The 21,145-nt window shown below is 37.5% G+C and overlaps 1 protein-coding gene across 3 annotated transcripts in view; it reads left to right on the plus strand.

The window, feature by feature from the left end:
• The window catches only part of LOC126985677 (hemicentin-2-like), a 143,917-nt gene extending 136,124 nt beyond the window's left edge, over positions 1-7,793 (plus strand). For all 3 annotated transcript variants that reach the window (XM_050840827.1, XM_050840825.1, XM_050840826.1), the window contains exons 7-8: positions 525-648; positions 7,129-7,793. In XM_050840827.1, coding sequence (XP_050696784.1) covers positions 525-648; positions 7,129-7,298 — 294 coding nt within the window. In that variant the 3' untranslated portion in view covers positions 7,299-7,793. The remainder of the gene's footprint in view (positions 1-524; positions 649-7,128) is intronic.
• The last annotated feature ends 13,352 nt before the right edge of the window (positions 7,794-21,145 follow it).

A 21,145-nucleotide genomic window follows, 5' to 3' on the forward strand; every position in this document is an offset into this window, starting at 1 on the left:
AATGTATAGAAAGGGAAAGGAAGGGAAAGGAGAGAAAGGTATAGAAAGGGAAAGGAAGGGAAAGGAGAGAAAGGTATAGAAAGGGAAAGGAAGGGAAAGGAGAGAAAGGTATAGAAAGGGAAAGGAGAGAAAGGTATAGAAAGGGAAAGGAAGGGAAAGGAGAGAAAGGTATAGAAAGGGAAAGGAGAGAAAGGTATAGAAAGGGAAAGGAAGGGAAAGGAGAGAAAGGTATAGAAAGGAAAGGAATGGAAAGGAGAGAAAGGGAAAGGAAGGGAAAGGAGAGAAAGGTATAGAAAGGAAAGGAATGGAAAGGAGAGAACGGTATAGAAAGGGAAAGGAGAGAAAGGTATAGAAAGGGAAAGGAGAGAAAGGTATAGAAAGGGAAAGGAATGGAAAGGAGAGAAAGGGAAAGGAAGGGAAAGGAGAGGCTGTGTTTTCATGTGTATTCTTATAGTTTAACGTGTGATTTTTAAGTTATTTTCCCTCCCATCCTCTCACTTGCCTCTCTCGCCTCCCCCTCCCAGGTCCAGCATCACAACTATACGAGCAACCTTGTAGTGTCCCGCGTGAGGCCCACAGACGCCGGGACTTACACGTGCGAGCCCCACCTGGCCACCCCCGCCAATGTGACAGTGCACGTGTTCACAGGTAGGTTAATTAAAGGGTGAAAGGGTAGGTGAGTTGTGTAGGGGAGGGGAAGGTGGGTAAGGGAAGGGATGATAAAGGAAGGGAAAGGAAGGGACTATAGATGCTGCTTGGGTAAAAAAAGAAGGTTAGGAGTGTTAAGGAAAGGGATGGTTTGGAATAAGGAAGGGAGAGGAAGGTAAGGGAAGGTAAGGGAAGGTATAGGAAGGAATGGAAAGATTAGGGAAGGGAAGGTGTAGGAAGGAAGGGAAAGATAAGGGAAAGGAAAGTTAAGGAAAGGAAAGGAAAGGAAAGGATGGAAAGGAAAGGAAAGGAAAAGGAAGGAAAGAGAGGTAGAAGGAAGGAAGAGAGAGAGAGAGAGAGCGAGAGAGAGAGAGAGAGAGAGAGAGAGAGAGAGAGAGAGAGAGAGAGAGAGAGAGTAAAGTAAAACAAAGCCTATCATACAAAAAGCGTTTAACGGAAAACACACACACACACACACACACACACACACACACACACACACACACACACACACACACACACACACACACACACTAACTTGCATTCGGCCATTGTATTCGCCACAATAAGACTCCTCTTCTTCTTGTTCCTCTCTCGAACAAAGAGAGAGAAGGAGAGAATGATGATGCTCTCTCTCTCTCTCTCTCTCTCTCTCTCTCTCTCTCCTTCTATTTTTCCACTTCAATTTATCTCCTCCTCCTCCTCCTCCTCCTCCTCCTCTCCTTCACTGTCCCTCTCCTTTCAATCAACATGCATCCCTTCTCTTTTCTCTCTTTCTCTCTTCTCTCTCTCTTTCTCTAAATCTCTCTCATTCCCTCACGTTCTTCCCTCCATTCCCCTCCATTTGTCTTCTCTCTCTCCTTCATTTCATTCTTTCTCAATTCAACTTCCTTCTTCCCTCCTCCCTCCCTCACTCCTCTCTCTCTCTCTCTTCCTCTTACTCTTGCATTCTTCCTTCCTTCCTCCTCCTCCTCTCCTTCCTCCCTACCTCTTACACTTGCATTCTTCCTCCCTCCTCCTTTCCCTCCCTCTCCCTATCTCCTTATCTCTCTCCCCTCCAATTGGGTCTCATCTCTAATCCTCCTTCACCTGTAAGTCAAGGCATGTGAATGGGACGGTCTGCACTCACCTTCCTGCCCTTCCTCTCTCTCTCTCTCTCTACCTTTCTACCTGCGTGTCTGTCTCTTTCTCTGTCTTCGTTTTTTTCTTGTCTGTCTTTGTTTCTGTTCTTTCTCTCTCTCTCTCTCTCTCTCTCTGCGTTCTCAACCTCTTTCTCTCTTGCTGTTTTCTCTCTTTCTCTCTTTCTATCGATTGCTTTCTCGCTCTCCTCGCTTATCTTTCTCTCTTTCGCTCTCATTTTCTCTTTTTCACAATTGCTTTCTCTCTTTATGTCTCTCTTCTCTCATTCTCTCTTTCTTTTTCTCCTATCCTCTCTCTCTCTCTCTCTCTCTCTCTCCCCACCTGTGCAAGACATTTGTATTTCGCTTGACTTCCTCTGTTTTTTTTTCTGTGTCTGTTTGTGTCTTTGTTTTAGTTTCGCTCGTCCATTTTCCGTTTTCCTATTATTTTCCTATTTTTCCTTCTCTTAATTAAATCTTCATTCTCTTTTGCTTAGATTTTTTTCCTTGTCTGTCTCTCTGTTTCCTTCTTTCTTTTTTGTTTATTTAATTTTTTTCCTGCTCCTCCTCTCTTGCTGTTTGTGTTTTCCCTTCAGTTTCTTTCCTTTTTTCTATCTCTGTCTGTCTGTCTATCTGTCTATCTGTCTGTCTGTCTATCTGTCTATCTGTCTGTCTGTCTATTTCGACACAAATATACTCCAACACACTCTCTCTCACTCTCCCCCCCTCTCTCTCTCTCTCTCTCTCTCTCTCTCTCTCTCTCCTCTCACATTCACACACACACACACTCGCTCTCCCTCTCTTCCTCCCTCTCCTTCTTCCACTCAGCTTGACTTCGCACCTGTAAAATACCTCGAAGCAAGTAGTAGCCAGCTTAGTCTTTTAGATATTACTCAGAAATTGTGTGTGGAAAGACTCGTTGCTATTGTTTCCTTTGTTTGGGAGCGGACTCTGAAAAGTTCTAAGTCCCTCCTTCCTCCTTTTGTTCGCTGCTTAAAAAGAGAGAGAGATAGAACGAGAATGAAAGAAAATGTTGAGTGAAAAAAAAATAATGAATGGGTTAAAAGAACGTACGTGTGTTATGGATTGGGTGGTGCAAATGTGGACTGGACTCAATTCTTGTTCTTGTTTTTTTGTTGTTTTGTTTTGTTTTGGTGTTTGGTTTTCTTTGCTGGCTTGATTTGTTTTTGTTTTCTTGATTTCTTTTTTTTTACTTTTTCTCTCGTTCTTTCTTCTTTTCTTCTTTCTTTATCTTTTCTCTGTTGTCTTTTGTTTTGGTGTTTGGTTTTCTTTGTTGGCTTGATTTGTTTTTGTTTTCTTGATTTCTTTATTTTTATTTTTATTTTTTTCGTTCCTTTCCTCTCTCGTTCTTTCTTCTTTTTTCTTCTTTCTTCATCTTTTCTCTATCTTTTTCTTTGTGTGTCCATTCTTCGCTTCGTCTTTCTTTCTTTCTTTTCTGTATTTCTTTCTTTTTCTTTCTTTCGTTTTTCATTATCCTGTTTATTATTTCCTTGTTTTTTCCCTCTATTCTTTTTCTTTCTTTCTTTTTCTGTATTTTCTTTCTTTCTTTCTTTCTTTCTTATTTCATTCTCTATCTATCTCTTTCCTTCTTTCTCTCATTCTCTCATTCTTTCTTTCTTAATTCGTTTTGTTAGTGAAAATGTAAAAAAAAAAAAATGAAAGTAATGGTTTTAATTGAATATACTGTTTGAGATTTTGATATTCCTACCTTTTTTAATACTCTCTCTCTCTCTCTCTCTCTCTCTCTCTCTCTCTCTCTCTCTCGTTTGAAATTCAAAAGAGAGAGAGAGAGAGAGAGAGAGAGAGAGAGAGAAAGAAAGAACCATACATAATAACACCTCGGTCCGCGAACCTCAAAACAGTTCAATAACAATTACGAAAGGGAGAGTTACTGCATGGATGACTCTCTCTCTCTCTCTCTCTCTCTCTCATTTAAAAAGCGCAGCGCAGCGGAAACCAATAAGTCGAACCCTCAAAGGAAATTTCAGTCTGTGTCAAACGTGATATATATTTTTTTTATTTATATTTATTTATTTAATTTTTTTTTTGGAATTTTTTTGTGGTGGTGGTTTGGGTTGGTGGTTGTGACATGTGCCTCCTCCTCCTCCTCCTCCTCTTATTCCTCTTCCTCTTCCTTGTTCTTCCTCTTCCTTCTCCTCCTCTTCTTTCTCATCCTGTCCTTCTTCTTTTTCCTCTTCTTCATTCTCCTCATATTCATTTTTTTCCACCTCTTCTTCCTCCTCCTCTTCCTCTTCTTCCTCCTCCTCCTCTTCCCTCTCTCTCGTCTCTTCTTTCACTAATATTTCCTTTTTTCTGTTTTTAATTTTGTTCTTGTTCTTGTTCTTATTCTTCTTATTCTTATTTTTCTTTTCTTCTTTTTCTTGTTGTTGTTGTTGTTGTTGTTGTAGTTGTTGTTGTTATTGTTCTTCTTCTTCTTCTAGTTCTTCTTCTTCTTCCTCCTCCTCCTCCTCCCTTTTTATCGCCTTTCCTTCAAGATCAGATTTCGTGTTTGTCAATCTTGTTTTTTTTCCTTTCTTGATTTTCTTTGTTTTTTCTTCCATTTTCTTCTTTAGTTCCACATACATAATCGCTCTTCCGGTCTGTCTGTCTATCTAATTCTCTCTCTCTCTCTCTCTCTCTCTCTCTCTCTCTCTTCTGCAGGCGTGTTCCATTCATTCGCAAGTAATTGGATCTTTGCGGCAGAGAGAGAGAGAGAGAGAGAGAGAGAGAGAGAGAGAGAGAGAGAGAGAAGGCCTCTCTCATTAAGATAGAATTTAGGTCAAACTGCGACTTCCGTTCCAGGGGTTAATGAAAGGTCAAAGGTCACGCTAGTCATAGGTCAGGTCAGGTCAGGTAACCGTAAAATGACCTTTTGCATACAGGTCTAGATTGGGTATTGATTGACCTTGAGATAGATAGATAGATACAGAGAGAGAGAGAGAGAGGTCACAAAAAGATACAAAGGGAAATGCGGAGGAAAAAAATAATTAAAGTGGGAGAGGGGAAGGAGAGAGAGAGAGAGAGAGAGAGAGAGAGAGAGAGAGAGAGAGAGAGAGAGAGAGAGAGAAAAGGAAAAAAGCAAAGAGAGAGAGAAGGGAGGAAAAGAGAGAGAGAGAGAGAGAGAGAGAGAGAGAGAGAGAGAGAGAGAGAAAGACAAACAGAGAAATTAAACAGCAGAAGCAAATAAAAAAAACGAAATAAAATAATCGAAAAAAAATAAAAAAAATAAAAAATACAATAAAAATAAGAACAGAAGTTAAATAAAAATACATAAATAAAAAACAAACAAAACAAGAAAGCAAGAAAATAAAACAATAGAAAACAATTGACGAAAAAAACATTAAAATAAAAAAAATAGAAATCAAATAAAATTATTAATAAAATAAGACTAAAGATAAAGCTAACGAAGGCTCAAAGATAGCGAGTGATTGGAAGAGAGAGAAAGGAAGAGAAAAAAAATAGGAGAAAAAAAAAAGGAAAGGGAAAGGATTTGAAAGTAATTAAATGGAGAAAGGATTAAAAGATTGAGATGAGTAAATCTTTCTCATATATATATTGTACCTCGTGTGTGTGTGTGTGTGTGTGTGTGTGTGTGTGTGTGTTTATCTACCTATCTCTCTGTCTTGTTTTGCTCTCTCTCTCTCTCTCTCTCTCTCTCTCTCTCTTTTTCAGGGTTTGTTTTCCCTATTCTATTTGTTTGTTTGTTTATTTGCTTGTTTTTCCTTTTCTTATATTTGTTTTTTTCTTCGTTATTTTTTATAATTTTCTTTTTTTTTCATTGTTTTTCCGTTCCATGTTTATCTATCTATCTATTTATCTGTCTATCTATTTATGTGTGTATGTATCTATCTATCTTTCTATCTATCTCACCTTTTCTTAATTATTTCACTTATCTTAATTTTCTTCACCTCTATCTTTTGTTTCCTTTATTTTTCATCTTTCTTAATTTATCTTCCTAATTATCTGACTTATTACTCACCTAACTTCATTTATTCACTTGTCTAATTTACTGTTATTTTCCTTACCTGTCCAATATAGCTCACCTTTCTTCATTAATCAACCTCATTAACTCACTAATTGCTCATCTACCTTAATCTAGACACACCTGTTAATTAAGCACCTGTCACCCATTAACTTTGATATACCTGTCTCATCAAGTTACCTGTCATTTTTCTACCTTCATCTTTCTTAATTACCTTTATAAACCTGCCTCATTATGTAACCTGTCAATCATTACCTTCATCTACCTGCCTGTTTAATTACTTCGTTTATTAATAATTTACTCACATATATATATTGTCTTACTTTCATTTTTCATCTAATTATCTCACCTCTCAGCTGTTTAATTATTTCTTACCTATGATTCACTTACCTTCATCCACTTACCTGTCTAATTACTTCGTTTATTAATACTTTACTTTATCTATACTCTATCTTTGTATTACCTCTATTACTTTCATTTTTCATCTAATTATCTCACCTCTCACCTGTCTCATTATCTTACCTATTATTCATTTACCTTCATCTACTTACCTGTCTAATTACTTCGTCTATTAATACTTTACTTTATCTATACTCTTTCGTTCTCTTACCTCCATTACTTTCATTTTTCATCTAATCATCTCACCTCTCAGCTGTATCTTACCTATTATTCATTTACCTTCACAAACACTCCTTTTACTCTATTCACCTTCATTTGCCCACCTGTCGTATTGAACCACTCATTTGTAATCAATCTTCATCTACTACACCTGCTATTTTTAGTTTCTTTCATCATTTCATCACCTGTCCAATCAATTTACCAATCAATCACTTACCTTTACCAATACACCTTTGCTATACTTACCTTCATTTGGCTATGACCACAGGCATTACTAATTCACTTTCATTTATTACCTTACTTTCTATTACCTTTATAATGCTCATTTAATTACCTCATTGTCACTTATTTATACACCTATCCAATTTACCTTCATTTTTATAGCCTTGTCTAACTACCACTCACTCACCTTCACGGCACACCTGTCATTATCTATCTCACCTGTCCAATTTACCTTCAATTATAGCCTTGTCTAACTATCATTCACCTCTGCACACCTGTCCTTATTTACCTCACCTGTCAAATTTACCTGTCTAACTTTCACTCATTCACCTTCTCTGCACACCTGTCCAATTTACCTGCCTAACTATCACTCACTCACCTTCTCTGCACACCTGTCCTCATTTACCTCACCTGTCCAATTTACCTGTCTAACTTTCACTCACTCACCTTCTCTGCACACCTGACCTTGTTTACCTCACCTGTCCACCTTTTCTAATCAAGCATTCTCGGTGCCTGCAGGTAAGACGCCGGCGGCAATGCAACACGGCAGAAACCAGGTGGATGGGGGGGCTGCAACCCTCACACCTGGCGCCCTCACTCACCTGCTCCCCGCTCTGCTCCTGCTCCTCCTACTGTCGAGAGCGGCGCTGACTCCCACACACCTGACTGCATCGATTATTAAACTCTAGTGATCTATTTGGATGTTTGTTTGTGAGGGGAAGAGAGAGAGCGTGTGGGTGGGGATGAGAGACTGAGGGGAAATGAAAGCGAGGGTGTGTGTGTGTGTGTGTGTGTGTGTGTGTGTGTGTGTGTGTGTGTGTGTGTGTGTGTGTGTGTGTGTGTGTGTGTGTGTGTGTGAGTGTTTAGGTGTATGTGTGTTTCTTTGTGTGTGTTTTCTAGCAGGTAAGGTTCTCCCCCCCCGTTTGTTTTGTTTGTTTTCTTGTTTTTTTTTATTTGATTACTGTGTTTTTCTTTCTTTTATGTCTAGTTAATTTCATATCAATTCTTTTTCAATAATTTTTGAGGCTTATTCATCTTTTTTCAGGATATTTTTCTATAATTTTTGTCTATTTCCAGTATTTTTTTCTCATTTCCATCCATTATTTTACTTTTCCCTTAATTTTATTCTTGCAATGTTGTTTTTTTTCGTTTATTTTCAGGCTACTTGTTCCTGTTTTCGTATGTTTATTCATAGACTTCACAACTAGTTGACGGGAAATCTCTTCAGTCTTGGCGCGCTGGCTTCGCGTAAGGGGCCGATTGTTATGGTGACTTTCACTGCGACAACTCAAACACACTCTGCGTTCTTACTCCGAATTTAAGTGGAAACAACGAAATCTTCAAGTTTTAGTGCATACAAGCAGGCAGGAGTGTCTCTAGAGTGATTTGGTCGAGGATTCAAGGTAACTTATATAAAATAGCACCATGCGTGCACTTTGAAAACGTTGTGTAAAAAATGGCAAATTTGCGTAACTTTAGGTTGAAATCTTTACGTAAAATGAATGATAACTGTAGGATAGTGAAGTCCACAGTTTTACGTATTAGGAAACAAGAAATGTACGTTTAGTTAGTGCCTACATGGCAACTCAGCTCAGTTCCCGCGTCGCCTAACTCGCCTTAGGCACGCAGTCAGCTGGGCACTTCCCCTCTGTAAAGGATTATCGCTGTCCTGCCTCTGTTTACTCTCCAAGTAAAGGACCTACAGTTATTCATCGTCTCTGTACCCTTCCCCACAACTGGACGAGCGTGCAGAACTTCATGGTGAGCAACAGGTTGGCCCAGCGCCTGCATTTGCTGAAGCTCGTCGGGTTCTTCCCCGGGGACGTGCAGGCCGACCTGGACCGGGCCAAGGCAGAGGAGAAGGAGGACGACGAGGTGATCTTGGCCCAGCTTGCCAGGGAGCTGGCCGACGACCAGCCGGACCCGCCGACGGACGAGTTGCTCCTCGCCGCGGTCGGCAACTACGCCGGCTACCTGGCCAGGAAGGTCCAGGCCAACTCCTCTGTGGTTGAGTGCTGCAAGCAGGAGCTTGCCCAGCAGGAGGAGATGAAGATTACCGTGGAGCTCGAGAGGGCGACCGCCCTCTGTGATGTTCGACGCCCTGGTCGAGCTGGTCGACAGGGAGAGCTGGAGACAGGCCGGGCGGTCCTGAAGCGGCCATCTCTCCCAATGGCCCACATGGCGTCCTTCGGGATGTCGCTGTGGGACTCCCTGATGCAGGGAGGACAAGAAGGAGCGCAGGTTGAGGTTCCTCTCCTTGCCATGCGCCACAGGGACGGGTTCAGGTACCTCCTGGAGTTCCTGGCGGCCTCAGACCTGACCTTGCAGGGGTACAGGTGCCAGGAGGGCACAACCTGGCCAACACCATCTTGCCGCACATCAGCAGGTCCCTCTTCAACTGTTTCTGGTGCTAATTTCTCCAGGACGTGACCTCAGAAGCGAGGAAGAACAAGGCCTTGAAGCAGCTGACCGACAGGAAGAGGAGCAGTATCGAGGAGGGCAGGAAGGAGACGGCGAGGAACAGGGACGTGTACAAGTCCAGGAAACTGACCGGGGCCCATGTCATAGGCCAAAAGGCTAAAGTGATTGTTCAGGACGAGGGCCAGATAGCCGGCAAGACGTGCTGCGGCAATAGTGACATCGGAATTCAACCAAAATAAGTTGTGATTGTATATAGAAAAATGAATATTTTGCTTTTGTTGAGTAAAATTAAGATGTTTCTGCATGCTTTCCTCAAGTATTAAGTTTCTAATGTGAAAATTAAGTGATTTATTAGATGTTAAAACTTACGTAAAAATTGCACTAAATAAAAAAAATAAGTAGCTATTTCGGGCAAAAACTTATAAGATATGCTAAATATTGCTATTGATTCTGAAAATATAAGTGATTATCTCTGCATTTGGTGATGTTTGTGCATCTAGCGTAAAATCTGAGGATTTTATAGCCTTTTTAAGTTTTGTTATACTTATATAAAAAACAATTAATCGGGATTTTATTAGGGAACGACTTTGAATTTTTTGATACCGCTGCTCATGGAGACTCATATATGCCTAAGGGAGGTGCCTGTTGTAGTTTCAGGTCGCTAGCTGCTTTGGTTTTGAAAATATTTAAATTTTAAATTTTTGAAAATCGGCCCCCTGCGAATCGGCCCCGCGCCCCGTTTCCCGTCAAGAGATTGTGAAGTCTATGGTTTATTTTAGATGAATTTCGTTTTATCAATGATTTCGTATTCGTTCGCTTTTTTCGGTTTTTCTTCTCCATTTTTCGTAATAATTCCTTTTTATCATCAATCATCTCCTATTATTCGTTTTTATCCATTTTTTTCGTGTGCCATTTTTCTTTATTTATTTCTCATTGTTTTCATCAGTTTTCCGCTTTTTTTTCGGTTTTTCTTCTTCATTTTTCGTAATTATTCTTTTTTTTCATTTATCATCTTCAAGTATTATTTTTTTATCCATTTTTTTTCGTGTGCCATTTTTCTTTACTATTTATTTTCAATGTTTTCATCACAATCTTACGTTTTTTTTTTGTTTTTCTTCTCCATTTTTCGTAATTATTCCTTTTTCTCATTTTATCATCTCCAATTATTCGGTTTTACCTTTTTTTCGTGTCATTTTTATTTGCTATTCATTTTCATTGTTTTCATCATAATTATCCGCTATTTTTTTCGTTTTCCGTCGCATTTATTCCAAGTGTTATTCCGCGCGTCGCTCAATCAAGCATTTTTATCACTGTTATCATAAGCTGCAAGCGTCATTACAGTAATCACGTCGAGTATTTACTAATAAATAAATAAACATGTATAAAGACCCTGGATTACGGAACTCATTACTAGCCAATCATTATTATTATTTTCATTATTATTATTATTATTATTATTATTATTATTATTATTATTATTATTATTATTATTATTATTATTATTATTATTATTGTTATTGTTTATGGGTTCATTAGTTTGTCTCTCGTTCTTCGGATAAATAAATATATATAAACAAAAATCTCTAAAGTTGAATTTTAGAGATTTATTATAAGAACTCAGTCTCTTGTGTAATACTAGCTCTGTGTGTGTGTGTGTGTGTGTGTGTGTGTGTGTGTGTGTGTGTGTGTGTGTGTGTGTGTGTGTGTGTGTGTTAATCATTAGGTTATCGATGTGTCATTTCTGTACATAATAATGAGTAGTAGTTTTAAGGCAAATTATTACTGTGTACTTAATTTAGAGAGGGAGAGAGAGAGACAGAGAGAGACATAATGTATATATTCAAGACTCTGAGCTTCGTGAATTTACCTCTACACGAAAAAATAATGAAAAAAATAATATTGTAATTGTGTTTTTAAATGTGTATAGAAAAAGAGCAGTTATAAAATGTTAGAAAAAGAACGTAAATGGAAATAATAGAAGAAATATAAGAATAAAATGATAGAGGGAAAGGATTTAAAAGGAAATGTATAGGGAAAAAAAAGCTACAAATAATAATTGTTTTTAAAGGTGTTAAAGAAAAAAACCCAGTTATAAAATGCTTGTAAAAGAAAGTAAATGGAAATAATTGAAGAAATATAAGAAAAAATGATAAACAGGGATTAAAAGGAAATATATAGGAAAAAAATAAGTTACAAATAATAATTGTGTTTTTAAAGGTGTTAAAGAAAAAGAACAGTAATAAAATGCTAGAAAAAGAAAGTAAATGGAAATAATAAAAAAACATAAGAGAAAATGATAGAGAGAAAGGAATTAAAAGGAAATGTATTGGAAAAAAATGCTGAAAATATATAATTGTGATTTTTTGTAAGGTGTGAAAAGGGAAATAAAAAAATACTAAATAGAAGAAAAAAAGTGTAAATATATGCAAAAGAAGATACATACGTAAAAAAGGATGAAATGCGGATGAAAAAAAATGCAGAGGAGTGAAAAATTAATGAAAAAACGCAAATAAATAGAAATAGAAGAATATACAAAAGAAAAGAATAAGAGAAGGGAATGAAAGAGAAAGGAAGATGAAGAGGAGGAAATAACTAGGAAATATAGACAAAAAGAAAGAAGAAAGAAGACAGAAAGAGAAAACGAATGAAAAGAGAACTTGCCATGGAGGAGAACTAACGAAGAGAAGAAGAAAACAAGTAAAGAAAAGGAGAAAATCAAGACAGAGAGGAAAACAAAAAGAAGGAAAGAAGGAAATGACTGAAAAATTGAAGAAAGAAGAAAACAAGCAAAGAAAATGAAGAAAATGAAGACAGAGCAAACAGAAAGAAGAAAAAAGAAGAAAATCAAGACAGAAAGAAGGAAAAAGAAGAGATGCAAGACACAGAACAAACAGAAAAGAAAAAAGAAAAGAAATCATAATTGTAGTAAAAATAGACTGACTGAGAAATTCGAAATAGTGGAATCATCAAGAAGAATAAAATAAATGTGAAGCAAGAGAACGATAGAGAATTCAACAACGAAAGTGAAGCAAAATGAAGAGAAGCGAAGTCATGCATAATTATGAGAACTTTTAAACGAGGGAGCGAAAAAAAAAAATTTATTGAGAGAGAAAAGAATTTAGTGAGCGTGACAGAAAATGTGGGACTGAAATAAATAGAGAAATGATTTGAGAATATGTTATTTAAATTGACTGACTTTCTTTTTTTCTTTTTGTGCAATCTGGGAACGAAAATATAAATGCAAAATATAGAAAATTACAATCGTGAAGAAGAAGGAAAATATATAAATAGAGAAATTAAATGAGAATATGTTATTTAAACTGACTGACCTTCTTTTTTTTATATATTATGTGCAATTTGGAAAAGAAAATATAAATGCAAAATATAGAAAAGAGAATAGAAAGAAGAAGAAAAAGAAGGAAAATAAATAAGTAGAGAAACTAATTGAGAATATATTATTTAAACTCACTGACTTTTTTTTTATATTTTGTGCGATTTGGAAACGAAAATATAAATGGAAAATGGAAAAGAGTAGAAAGAAAAAGAAAAAAAAGTAAATAGAATAATGAATGTATGAATAATGAAATAGAAATGGAAAAAAAGAGAAGAGAAAGAAAAAGTAAATATAGAAAGAATGAAAGAAATTAATGTAGAAGAAATACGAATAGAAGAACATAAATGGAAATAATGAAACAAAGAAGAGAGGAAGAAAGGCAGGAGGAAAGAAAGGAATATAAAGAGAAGAGGAATTACCAAGGAGAAAAATCAACGGAGAAAAAAAGCAAAGAAACAAGAAAAAGACGAAAATCAAAACATTAAAATAGACAGAAAGAAAAAAAGAAATTCTAGTCTGCAGTGTTCAAAAAAGAAAAAAAGAAATAATTCTCGATTGAAATACAACAAAAATAAAAGTAAGTAACAATAATAATGCATAATTTTATATCCTAACTGTAACAAGAAAAATAAGAAAATCAAGACATTAAAATAGACACAAAGAAAAAGAAAAAGAAATTCTGGTATGCAATGTTCAAAAAATAAAATAAATCCCGATTGAAATAAAACAAAAATAAATAACAATAATGTATAATTTTATATCCAAACTGTAACACATTCAACGTTTTTTCTTCCTTCCTTTTTTTTTATCATGAACGTTAAAAGGGAGGAAGCACCAACTCGAAAACGTTGACCATAACATTTCCATATTTTTTTGGTAGTGAAAGAAGAAAATGAGGAAACAGAAGAGGAGAGAAAAGGAAAAGAGGAAATAAACTGATAGCTGATGACGAGTGAAATAGATGATAATTTGCTCATCTATTTGTACAATTGTTTTAAGTGAGAAAAAAATGAAAAAATAATAGAAAAATGATAGAAAAAGTGGAAAAGAGAAAAACAATATAGTTGGAGACGAATGAAGAAAGTCGTTTAATACTTTGTCTCCAAATATTATCTGTCTTCTGATGACGAAGGAGAGAAAGAAACGAAGGTACAGGAAAAGATAAGGAGATGAAACGAGAAACGAAAAAAAAAAAAGATAAATGTAAAAACTAGTGCACGATTTCTGAGAGTAGAGAAAAGAAGAGGAAATTGACAAAAAGGAAAAGAAAAAAAATACCAATCGCTTACAAAGATGAATGAAAATGAAAAAAACAATGAAAAGATAAAAAAAATCACTCCTTGCCCTATATATAAGTGTACGATATCTCACTGTAACCCATAACGACGTGTACTCTCTCACACCTCTCCAGATGCTCGCTACGTATAAATACCCGCTGTTACTAATGTACTTATTCATGCTACATATCTACCATGTGAGAGAGAGAGAGAGAGAGAGAGAGGTGCAGCTTGTTAATCATTATACAGGTAATGAACGAAGGTAATTAAATGCACAATACATAGATAGATAGATAGATATATAGATAGATAAGGGAAAGGATAGGTGGGTAAGGGTAGGTAAATTAGAAGGTAAGACAGGTACAGATAGACAGACTGATAGATAGATAGATTAGAAGTTAAGGTAATGATACAGACAGACAGACAGACAGACAGACAGGTAAACAGGTTGAAGACAAGTTACCTAAGACACATGTAGAGATTGATAAGGTTTTAGAGGTAGAAATATAAATAGAGAAGTTGATAGATTAGTTTCAAAATGACGAGAAAATACAACTGATACGAGTTTGAGGATAAAGTTAAATAGATAGATAGATAGATAGAGAGACAGACAGACTGACAGAATAGATTCCAAGATAGATAATAGATAGAAAGAAAAAAAGCATAATATTGGATAGAGGTAAGTGATTGAACTGACATAGTTAGGTAGGTTAGGTCAGGTTAGGTCAGGTCAGGTCAGGTTAGGTTAGGTAATTACAGGTGAAACTAACGAGATATCTCACCTGTGTCAATCTCTTCTTGTAAATAGCGCGAACAGACATTGATGAGCTGTTGTGTATATATAAAAAAAAAGATGTTCTCGTGTGTGTGTGTGTGTGTGTGTGTGTGTGTGTGTGTGTGTGTGTGTGTGTGTGTGTGTGTGTGTGTGTGTGTAACTGCAAAAACTACTACAAATAATAATAATAATAATGGTAATAAAGAATAAGTAATGGATGATATTTGATTCTTTATACTTTGTCGATGCTAAGTTTTGTGGTTCCTGATTCTTTTTTGTATGTGTTTTTTTGGGTTTTGTAAATATGTTGGAAGAATCATCTCGTCTGTACATATTGCAGGTTAACTTCTATAAGATTACACCTGGATGATTGTTTTATGATGGTTATATACATTGCCTGACCCTCCCATCCCTTCCCTCCCCTTCCTTTCCCTTCTTTTCCCTTCCCTTCCCTTCCCTTCCCTTCCCTCCCTTTCCTTCCCTTCCCTTCCCTTCCCTCCTTTCTTCCTCCCTCCTTCCCTTCCATTCCCTTTCATTTTTTCCCCTTCTCTCTCCCTATCTCACCTACCTTGCTGTATTTTTTCCTTCCTTTTTCCTTCCTTCAACTCCTTTCCCTTTTTTTCCTTCCTCCCTTCCTTATTTTCTTTCTTCCTTTCTTACCTACCTTCCTTTCCTTTCCTTTCCTTTCCTTTCCCTTCTTCCCCTCCTCCTCCTCTTCCTCCTCCTCCTCTTTCCTTATTTCAATCCACTTACTTTCCTTTATTTTTCATCATTATCCATTTTTATCTCCCTCCTTTCCTCCTTCTCCTCCTCCTCCTCCTCCTTCTCCTCCTCCTCTGTAACTTAATAAAAAGCAGGAGTGACGTCAATTCTCTCCTCCATTCAACCATTTTCCTCCTTTTTTCCAAGTTTTCACAATTTCTCCGTTTCCGAGTGTTACCTTTCGATAATTAAGGGCAGGTAATGGCGCTACAACACACCTGAGCGGAGGGCCTAATTGAGGTTACCTGGATCCGTCTACCTTGGGAATGCTCTGGCTGGTGGTGGTGGTGGTATTATTTTTTTCTTTTTTTTTTCGTTTTCTTTTCTCCTTTTTTGATGCTTTTTTCTGCCTCTGTTTTTTGGTCTGTTTTCCGTTTTTTTTTCTTTTTCCTTTTCTTCTAACTTTTCATTTCTTTTTTTCTTTTTATTTCTCCTCTCTCCATTATTATTATTATTATTATTATTATTATTATTATTATTATTATTATTATTATTATTATTATTATTATTATTATTATTATTATTATTTCTTCTATTTTCTTCCTTCATTGTTTCTATTCCTTTTCTTCTTCTTCTCTTTGTTTCTTCCTCTCTGTTCCTTGTCACTCCTGTTATTGATTTTCTCCATTTACTTTATTTTCCTTTATCCTCCTTCCTTTTCTTCCTCTCTCCCTTCCCCTCTTCCGCTTCTTCTTCCTTCTCCTCTTCCTCCTCCTTCCTCTTCACCTGTTTTCCATTAATAGGTTGGTCATATCCTCCTTCCTCCCTCCTCCTCCTCGTCTCCTCCCTACCTCTCCCTTCCTCCTCCTCCTCCTCCTCCTCCTCCTCCTCCTCCTCTTCGTCCCTGAGCGTTCCAATACTAATCTCTGTGGTTTATGTGAAGTGTCCTATATTTCTATGTATTTTGACAATAAAACGAGAGAAAAAGAAAAAAAACATGTGTATAATCTAACCTTTTTGTGGCTGTTGTTGCTGTTGTTGTTGTTCGTTTGGTTGTTTATTATTTTTCGCATTCGTCAATATTTCGTTTATTAATTCTCGTCTGCGCTTATTTATATTTTTTTCGTTTTTTTTTTTTCGTGTTCGTTGATTCATATTTCTTTTTTTTTTCGTTCTCTTTCATTTCCACTTCGTTAATTTTTCGTTGTCGTTTTTACTTCGTTTTTTTCTTCCTTTTTTTCTTCGTTTTTACTTTTCATATTTTTCTTTTTACTTTCCTACTTTCTCTTCCTCTCCTTTCTTTCTTAATCATTTTCTACAAGTGTTATTTTATTATTTTCCTTTATTCTTTATTTCCTTCATTCCTTTTTTCTTTTTATATTAATTTTCCTACTTGCGATATTTCTTTCTCTTTCCTTCGCCTCCTTCCTTTCCTTCCTAATTGTCATATCCTTCCTCCTCCTCCTCCTCCTTCTCCTCCTCCTCCTCCTCCTCCTCCTCCTCCTCCCCGTCTTCATCACTTTTTCCTTCCTATTTATTTCCTCCTGTCTCTTTTATTCTCTCTTTCTTTCTCTATTTAATTTTTGCTCTGTCAAGAAAAGAGATAACGAGGTAAGTCTTGCTTTCTCTCTCTCTCTCTCGAAAAATAATGAGGTGACGTAAATTTGTCGTTCTTTGTTGCTATACTTTGCAACAACAACATCAAGAAGAAGAAGAAGAAGAAGAAGAAGAAGAAGAAGAATGATAATAATAGAAATAATAAAAATGATAACCTAATGTAACTAAACCTATACTACTACTACTACTACTACTACTACTACTACTACTACTACTACTACTACTACCACCACTATAGCGTAGCATGTTGGAGGGGTGAAAGTCTAAGGTGATGGCTTGTCATATTTCACTACCCTGCCACTTGACTTTGTCCCCTACTACTACTACTACTGCTACAACTACTACTACTACTACTACTACTACTGCTACAACTACTACTACTACTACTACTACTACTACTACTACTACTACTACTACTACTGCTACAACTACTACCACTACTAAACAAGCCTTTCCAATGTTAGTTCACAGAGAAAATGATGAAAAATAGATTAGGAGCAAAATAATTAATAAATGTTTGATATAATTATGTCGAGCTGAACTGCGCTAAATAATTACAGTCATTAGGTTTGTTATAAGTCCATTACGAAAGGAGACTTAATGATTCTCGTGACAAAGAAAATATATATTAGTTCGGTTAATCGCCAACGTGCGAAGTGATTAGTTATGCTAGAAGAGGAAGCTTAGGAGAAATAGGATGAAGAAAATTGAGAGGTAATTGTGTTGATATAATTAAACAAAGAGTATGATAAGGAATGAGATAGTGGTCAGTCAGTTAGTCAGTCAGTCAGTCACTCAGTCACTCAGTCAGCAAGTCAGTTATCAAGTATATGAGTTAGTTACTAAGGCCGTCAGTCAGTCAGTCAAGGAGTCGGTCAGTTAGGAAATCAGTCAACCAGTCACCGATATAACCAGTCAGTTAGTTAGGAAATCAGTCACTCAGTCAACGAATCAGTCAGTCAGCCAGTCAGTAAGTCAGTCAGTTAGATAATCAGCAAAAGAGTCGGTCAGTCAGTTAACTAGCTTGTGTTAATGTGTCAGTCAGTCAGTTAGTCAGTCAGTCAACTAGTCAGCCAATCAATCCAGCAGTTAGTCATTTAGGAAATCAGTCACTGAGTCAACGAATCAGTCAGTCAGTCAGTCAGTAATCGAAGAAGTGAGTCACGTCTAGAGTCGGTGAGTGAGTCAGTGACGGCCAGGTAAGGCACTCCATGTCACCTCAACTTTAAACTTTACCTGTGTGTGTGTGTGTGTGTGTGTGTGTGTGTGTGTGTGGATTAAGTCCTCTCTCTCTCTCTCTCTCTCTCTCTCTCTCTCTCTCTCTCTCTCTTCATGTATCTAGTCTTCTTTATTTCTAGTTTTATCTTCTTCCTCCTCCTCCTCATTTTTATCTATATCTAGTCTTGTTAATTCTTCCTTTTCCGTTCTCATCTCATTCCCTTCCTCCTCCTCCTCCTCCTCCTGATCTTCCTCCTCTTCCTCCTCTTCATACCCAAGTGTCTGCAAATTCTGGATGGAAGCAAATTAACACACAAATGGTTCATAACTTTCTCTTGTTTCGCAGATGGTAACTTCTCCTCCTCTTCTTCCTCCTCTTCCTCCTCCTCCTCGTCCTCCTCGTCTTCCCTTCTTCCTTCTTCTTCGTACCTGTTTGTTCCTCCTCCTCCTCCTCTTCCTCTTCTCGCTTCCTGTTACCTGTTTCTCCTTTCTCGTCTTCATGTTATTCAATCTCTCCCTTTCTTTTTTTTTTGTTTCCTTTGTTTTCTGTCATTTTTTTCTCGTAATCTCTTTCTTTCCTCTAAACATTATTCCTTTTTTCTTTCTCTCTTCCTTTCTCTTATCTGCTTTTTCCCCTTTTATTCTCTTCTTTTTCGTCTTTTTCTTCCTTTCTCTCCTTCATGTGCTTTGTCATTTCATCTCTCTTATCCGTTCCTCTCGTCTTCCTTCCTCTCACCTGATTCTCCTCTTTCTCTTCTCGTTTTCGTCTTCTTTGACTCCCTTTCTCTCTCCTTCCCTTTTTTCTTACGTTTCTCCTCCTGTTACTTCTCTTATTCCTTTCCCTTCCCTCTCCTTCTCTCTTTTTTGTTTCCCTGTTCCTCATTCACCTTTACTTTTCCTTTCCTTTGCTTCCTACCTCTCTCTGTTCTTCTTCTACAACTCATATTTCTACGTACTAATACCCTCCCTCCCTTAGTAGTAGAAGTAGTAGTAGTAGTAGTAATAATAACAGTAATAATAATACACACACACCATGGAGTTTACCAGAATTATATTACACTCTTGCTCATGCAGTAACTTTAATATCATGATGAAATTATTACATTATGCTTACTGCCTCTATTAAAAAAAAAGTGTTAGTTGTCTAAATGTTAATAAAATCCAGTATTGCTTGTTATATTATGAGAGAGAGAGAGGATAGAGTATCATTTTATTTATTAATGTATTTATTTATTTCTTGTTTCGACATCGGTAAATGTCCAAGAAGTTATCGTAGTATCTCTCTCTCTCTCTCTCTCTCTCTCTCTCTCTCTCTCTCTCTCTCTCTCTCTCTCTCTCTCTCTCTCTCTCTCCAGGTAACTGCCGACCCATTTGTCTAACTTCAGTTGTAGGTAAGCTACTCGAGAGCATAATTAGAGACAAATTGTGAGTTACCTGGAAAGCCACTCATTAATTGGGGATTAACATGGCTTCCGTAACAAAGATCCTGCCTGTCAAACCTACTGACCTTTTATAACGATCTCTTCTCAATTTATGACGTAACCAAATCAGTGGACGTAGTCTATCTTGATTTCAGAAAGCGTTTGATTAAGTCCCATCATAAATTACTATAAATTAAAGCAAATAGGTATTGGCGGTCAAGTAAACCAATGGATCGCGAATTGGTTGAGTAACAGACAACAAAGAGTGGTGATTGACGGATTTAACTCAGAGTGGGCGCCGGTCACTAGTGGCGTCCCTCAGGGCTCAGTTCTTGGCCCAGTGCTCTTCATTATTTACATCAACGACCTGGATGTTGGACACAATAATCGCATTAGTAAATTTGCAGACGACACAAGATTGGTAACTCGGTTCTCACTGACGAAGACAGGCAAAGCCTCCAAGAGGATTTGCACAAAATTTCAGCTTGGTCGGATAAATGGAGACGCCCTTTAACGGTAGACAAGTGCCAGGTCCTTCAGTTGGAACAAAAATAAGAAGTTCGATTATGAAATACGCGGCGTTAAACTCACAAGCGTTCAATGCGTTAAGGACCTGGGGATTAAAATCGCGTCAAACCTCAAATCCTCACATCAATGCATCGATGCAGCAAATAAAGCGAACAGAATGTTGGGCTTCATTAAAAACTTTTATTCAGAATAAAGATGTAATACTTCCACTCTACAATAGTTTAGTCAGACCCACTTGGAATATGCGGTACAGTTTAGGTCTCCCCACCATGCAAAGGACATTGCTAAACTAGAAGGTGTTCAGCGTCGAGCAACAAAATGATCCTTCCTTGCGCAACAAATTCTTATGAAGAAACTTACCCTTAACATGTTCTCTCTTAAGAAACGTCGCCTCCGAGGAAAACTGATCAATGTCTTAAAAATACTTAATGGTTTCACTGAATGTAGACAGAACAAAATTGTTTATGATCGATGACACTTTACGAACGAGGAACAATGGCGTAAAACTCAAATATAGATAAGTAAATTCAGACTGCACCAAGTTTTTCTTCACCAACGTTGAAAAGGAGAATGAAATAAACTCCACCATCAGTGGTCCAGTGTAACACATTGACTCCTTTAAAACAAGCTCGACCGTCACTTCCTTCAACTTAATATTAACTAGAGTAGAAAAGCAACGTTTTGAGCCATCGATTAATGTACAATCACTTAGGTTTAAGGGACAGACCACCTAGTCTGGACCATAGGGTCTGTGTGGTCTGATTTTCTATAGCAAATCTCTCTCTCTCTCTCTCCATGCCACCAACAGCCTGAGGTACGACGACTCTACATCATTCCCTCACACACTCACGCTCACGCCCATTTACATTCTTATCCTTCATCAGTGTGTCAGCCTCCGGGCATGTTATACACACACACACGCCGCCCTCCCTCTCCTCTGGGCGGGAAGGGCGACGCTGATCACCGCCGCGGCGTCAACATCACCAGCCAGGCACCGATAACGTCACGCCAAGCCAATCACAGCACGGAACAACCTCCTCCAAGTGTTACTAATTCGACTCCACGGAAACCCTGAGTTCACTCCTCAGCAGGATTTAAACATGAAAAACCTAAAACCTCTGTAATAATGGCCCACACGGGAAGGAGGAGAGCAGGCAGGGCAGGGCAGGCAGGCACTCTGCTCCATCCCACCCACCGCCTCCCCTGCCTCAGCCACGCTATACGCCGCGATCCTTCCTGCAAG

The sequence above is a fragment of the Eriocheir sinensis genome, chromosome 60, assembly GCF_024679095.1.
Source record: "Eriocheir sinensis breed Jianghai 21 chromosome 60, ASM2467909v1, whole genome shotgun sequence".
Taxonomy (NCBI): Eukaryota; Metazoa; Arthropoda; class Malacostraca; order Decapoda; family Varunidae; genus Eriocheir; species Eriocheir sinensis.